The 5109-nt window shown below is 36.2% G+C and overlaps 1 protein-coding gene across 1 annotated transcript in view; it reads right to left on the reverse strand.

Annotated features, from left to right (window-relative positions):
- Nucleotides 1-3802, reverse strand: part of LOC107100365 (lysozyme C, milk isozyme-like) — a 5950-nt gene extending 2148 nt beyond the window's left edge. The window contains exons 1-3 of the mRNA XM_015398825.1: nucleotides 3590-3802; nucleotides 1944-2138; nucleotides 1708-1771 (exon numbers count right to left, since the gene is read on the reverse strand). Of these exons, the coding sequence (XP_015254311.1) occupies nucleotides 1708-1771; nucleotides 1944-2138; nucleotides 3590-3752 (422 nt within the window). The 5' untranslated portion in view covers nucleotides 3753-3802. The remainder of the gene's footprint in view (nucleotides 1-1707; nucleotides 1772-1943; nucleotides 2139-3589) is intronic.
- Nucleotides 3803-5109: the final 1307 nt, after the last annotated feature.

The raw sequence follows: 5109 nt of genomic DNA on the forward strand, positions 1-5109 counted from the left end.
AAAAAAAAAAACACAAATTGCAATCACTGGATCTCTTAGCAGCTTTAGAACCATAAACATATGGTACGTTTGAAACAACCTGTACTGATATAAAGCCTTTTCAAATCAGAAGACTTAAAAGTGTTTTACACTACATTTAGTCATAAACACATTCAAACACAGAACTAGGCAAGCGACATTGCATCCACAGCTGCCAGGGGGCGCACTGACAGAGCTCCACTGGGCCCTCTGACCACCATCAGCAAGCAATGCATGTTAGGAGACGAACCAAGGACTCAACAAATGACATGATTTAGCTGGGGTTCAAACCTGCAACCTCCCTGTTGCAGAACAAACTAATTGATACTTCCTGTTTTGAAACCAAAATTCATGAATAAGCTGACTCAAGAAAGCTGCTCTATTCTCTTTGCAATTTAAAAGATGATTTTAACACAGCAGAAATTGTAACATAAGCAAATATTTCTTCAACTAAAAAGGTGTATTTTTACAATGATTTGAGCAGATTGGTATTTGCCATTTGAATAAGATACTTTTCTCAGGAAATGTGGCTTTTGTTGTTCTGCTATTCTTCATGTTAGCCACTAGAGGGCATCCTGAGGCTGCTGAAAGGTTGATTGCCTCTCCTGCACCTGTGAGCTTACCCAAGTGCAACTCATCACCAAGGCAGCATAAAAGAAGTGGTTGACCTTTTACATGCGCTTTAATGTTACCATGGTAACATCAAAGCCTCCAGAGTCTAACATGCACTGGTCTTACCTGTGATTCGAGTTCTGTCCCTACTTATTCTGACCTGAGGAAACACTACTTATTTGGATTTATCTTTTTTCTGGAAACTGCATCCATGACCGGTGTTCACTGTGACAAACCAACAACATTAACAAAAACCGTTCTTGTTTTCTAAACGCTCCTCCTCGTCTCCATTCCGGTGTCTCTCCACAAACCAACCACCTCTACCTGTAGCAGCCTCAGCCTTACAGCTACTTTCCTCTGGATGGCTTCATAATTTCAACAAAGCACAATCCCAGATCATCTCTCCTTTTCCTGGTGGCATCTACATCCATCTCCCATAAACTCAGATCTAGACCCTCTCTTCCAGTTAATTCCTAGTTACTCATTCTTCCTCTCCCTCCAGTGTTCCTGTCAACCTCCCTGTTGCCGCAGCCCACCGCATCATTATTCTCACATTCCCTCTCTTCATAACAAACTTAATTTAACTAATTAATTTTCTGATTGTCCTTCTTGTAGATGGGTCAGAAGATAAAATAAAACAATGATAATTCTATAAAAAGACAAAAAACAAAACAATATATCTATTTTATTTGAAGTAACATTATCTTACTTCAATTGCAAAATAATTATTCAACTGGCAGATTATCTTATTTACTTGCTGAAAGTATAGCCAATTAAACTTATTTTAAGTTTTAATTTATTTATTCAGGTTTAGATCTCTTTTAGCCATGAACCGATTTTACATGATTAAAGACTTTCCTGTGATACATAGAAGAGATTTTTCTTCTTTTTTTACTATATAGCTGGCCCCGACCAGAAGTTGGATAGGGGATTTTTTTCCCGTACAGGTTGCTGTGGTGAGCCTTTTTTTCCACTTAATAAAAAAAAAAAATATTGACTGCAAATATGCATTTTTATTTAATTGTATACATTGATAAAATAGATATATAAAGCAAACATTGAACAATAATAACTTACATCATCAGAGTGAAGAGCTTCCCCACACATTTGATGTCATCAGATATGTTGTCATCAGTCAGTTCTGATTAAAAACAATAACAGCATTTTTTTGACCATGACAGAAACAGCCGGGCTTTAAATTTAATATCATAACAAAAATAAAGAAACTTGAGAAAAATAAAATATGGTAACACTTCCCATGGCAGGAAGATGATACCAATATCTAAAGAAATGCAACTTAAATCAAAGCTTACCCTCGCAAGCAAGATTACACATGTTGGGCTTTGACTTGCTGTCGCTGCTGCAGACCAGACCCTCAGGGAACTGGAAAAGGCCGTAGAGAGTCACTTCATCATCCCCAAACATTTGTGCTGCTTGTGCATTATTGATAGCCTTTTCAGTCACAGCACTGGTGTTGAAGCCTGAGCGCTGCTCCACATGACAGACCACTGAAAGGTGGAAAGGAAAAACAGTCAATCTTCAACTGAATCGAACAATTCTGAGATAAATTAGATTAGATGAGCTTTATTGATCTCACAGTGGAGAAATTCACTGGTCACATATTGGCATAGTAATTAAAGAAGAAGGTGCAAACAAGGAGGAAAAAGGTGCATTAAGAATAAACAATATATATACAGTATATCAAGATAAATAAGGATTAAGGTGCAAGTGTACATGTATCACACACAATGAAAAACAAAATAAAAATAGTGTACACTACTATTTGTTCTGCTCAACCAGAGGTGAACAAATTACTCAACTATTGTAACTGAGTAGAAGTATTGATACTAATGGTCAAATGTTACTTAACTGCAAGTAAAAGTTGCTCAGTCAAAAATGCACTCGTTAAAAAACAGAATTTTGAGAAAAACTCAATACAGTGAATCTCAAAACTAAGCTGAGCCAGAAGGATCGATTAACAACTGGCTTCCTGGAAATCTAGTGGAGTAGAAAGTACAATATTTAATATTGAAATGAAGTGGAATTAAAGTTCCTTGCAAAGAAGACTCGAGTAAAGTTAAGATACTTAAAAAATGTACTTAATTAGTTAAATGTACTGTCCACCACTGTACTAAACAGCTCAGTTTAAATTCCGTAAATCCATTGATAATCTTACATAATGTCTCACTATGTTGTAAGCCAGGCGGAAGAGTTTCCTAAAGTTACAGCTTAATTTAAGCAGAGTAGAGTACAATGAAGTCTTGAATAAAAGTAGCACAACTTCACCGTTTTCTTTCTCCAGTAGAAAAGTAAATACAGTCTTCCAAGAAATTACTACAGTAAGAGTTAAAAGTATTTGGTAAAAACGTAACTTAAGTAAAGATTTTGGGGGATCAGAACATCTGATATAATGTTTGAAAGTGATGTAATAGGCAGACAGTTATGTGTAAATCGTGGTATTTTATATATGAAAATAAAAATAATACAAATTAAGAACTTGATTTAGATTAAACAAACACTATTCCAAATCCATATTTTTCAGCATAAACCTTTTCTCCAAATAGCTCACAGATAACGATGCTTCATTAGATTATAACTCAAATAAAACTAAAAGTATAGCAAAGTAAAACTACTACCAGAAGTATTTTTGATATAGTTACTGAATTAAATGTAAGTAGGTAAATCTAACTAGTTGATACCTGAATATGAGAGGAAGTTAATAGTCTAAAAGAATTGTGTCTACAGTTCCAGTCCTTTCATTCTGCTCTGATTAAACTGATGGAAAGTCATGCCATCTTAGAGAAGCCAATTCTAAAACATTTCCAGTCCCTATCACAAAATGTTAAAAGTCTAAATCAGAATTTTTCAGCTTTGAAGAAATAATAATTTTTTAATCTCCTTGTTTAACAAAACAACAAATTTTACATAGCATGTTTCTTGCCTAACAGTGTTTACGAACCCTTGGCGAGGAAGCGGCCCTTTTCCATTCCTGTATCCCTCATGGTTGGAAGGGATTCGAACATCTCTTTCAGTTTATCCCTCAGTTCACATTTGGAGACTATACGAGCTCCAGCCAGACTGCAGCCCAGCACAGCAAAAGTGAAAAGCACAAGTACCTTCATCTTGTTTCTAGGAACCTTCTCTGTCTCTGACTCTCTGATCGGTTGCTTATATATATTGTTAGGATCATTCACAGCAAAGAATCATGGGAACTCTTTTGTCCACCCAAATAAAGGCCACTCCCTAAGCTCTGGATGCTGGTGAATTCTCACTGCTAATATGTGTTTTAGATCACAAAGAGACTTAAGGAGGAAAATGATACAGTACATCCACCTGAAACTTTCTTTTTTTTATTATTTATAGGTGACATCTAATCCAGCTAAAAGGAAAATGTAAACCTGGTTAGACCAGGCAAATTTTCCACTACATCTGCATTGGGCATGTATAATTATAGAGGTTGCATACTGAATGAAAGAAAACACCAGGGACAGCTATCAGGTTAAAGCAGCCTGCAGTGGAAGAACAAAAACACATACAACAAAAGAGCAAACTTTATTCCTGATCACACCATGCTCAAGGCAACTGAAAGGAAAGTATAAAATTCTAGTAAAACCGGTGAAGGTCTTCCTGCATAGAAGATGTGACAGAGAGGGAATTGAGCAGTAATCAATCTGTGCATATTTACTGGTGATGCTGTATGTATTTATATGTCTGTCCTGCAAGTTGTGTTTGAGAAAACTTTTATTTCTGTGTCATCTGTTACTAAAGGATACAAGTCAGTGGTCTTTGCAGCACTCAGGTTTAACCGGTGACTATAAATTCAGACGTATACCAAACCAATCAAGCTTATACTAAGTTATCCCACCAGTGTATTTATATATATACATTTTTCCCTTCTTTCCTTGGTCCAGGATGGTGTCACAAAACTAAAAAAAAACATTTTGCACCAGTTTAATAATGGAGAAGCCATTAGTCGGTTTTATATTTTTTCGAATATATAAAAACTATTTATTTGAAAATGTGTTTTATTTAAGGACAACAATTAAAATTAACAAACACCTAGAAAAGGTACACCTTTCCATGTGAATCCCAGATTATTCATTCTTCTTTGAGTTTTGCTTTAAATCAGTCTCACCTGTCGTTATCCATGCTGGGTCAGATCCTGACAATTGAAAAAAAAAGGGAAAGCAGAATAAAGCATTAGCCTCGCTGCATGCAGTTAGCCAAGTCTTGTAGTTAAACCAGGTCCTGAAAAAGACTGAGTGTACCGTCTCCATCTGTCTTTGGAATATTGATTAATGATTCATTTTGATGTTCGGCCGATCAGGTCCAAATGCTTCCACCTCCAGCTTCTCTTGGTAAGTTCACTTTAAGAGACTTCACTTGGCCTGTCAATCAGCCACACCAAGACTGTGAAAACATTTCCTTACAGCTCGGGGAGCTCCCCTATTGTTTTTTATTGCAAAGGATCTACTGCGC

Source organism: Cyprinodon variegatus, unplaced genomic scaffold (assembly GCF_000732505.1).
Source record: "Cyprinodon variegatus isolate N-32 unplaced genomic scaffold, C_variegatus-1.0 Scaffold964, whole genome shotgun sequence".
NCBI lineage: Eukaryota > Metazoa > Chordata > Actinopteri > Cyprinodontiformes > Cyprinodontidae > Cyprinodon > Cyprinodon variegatus.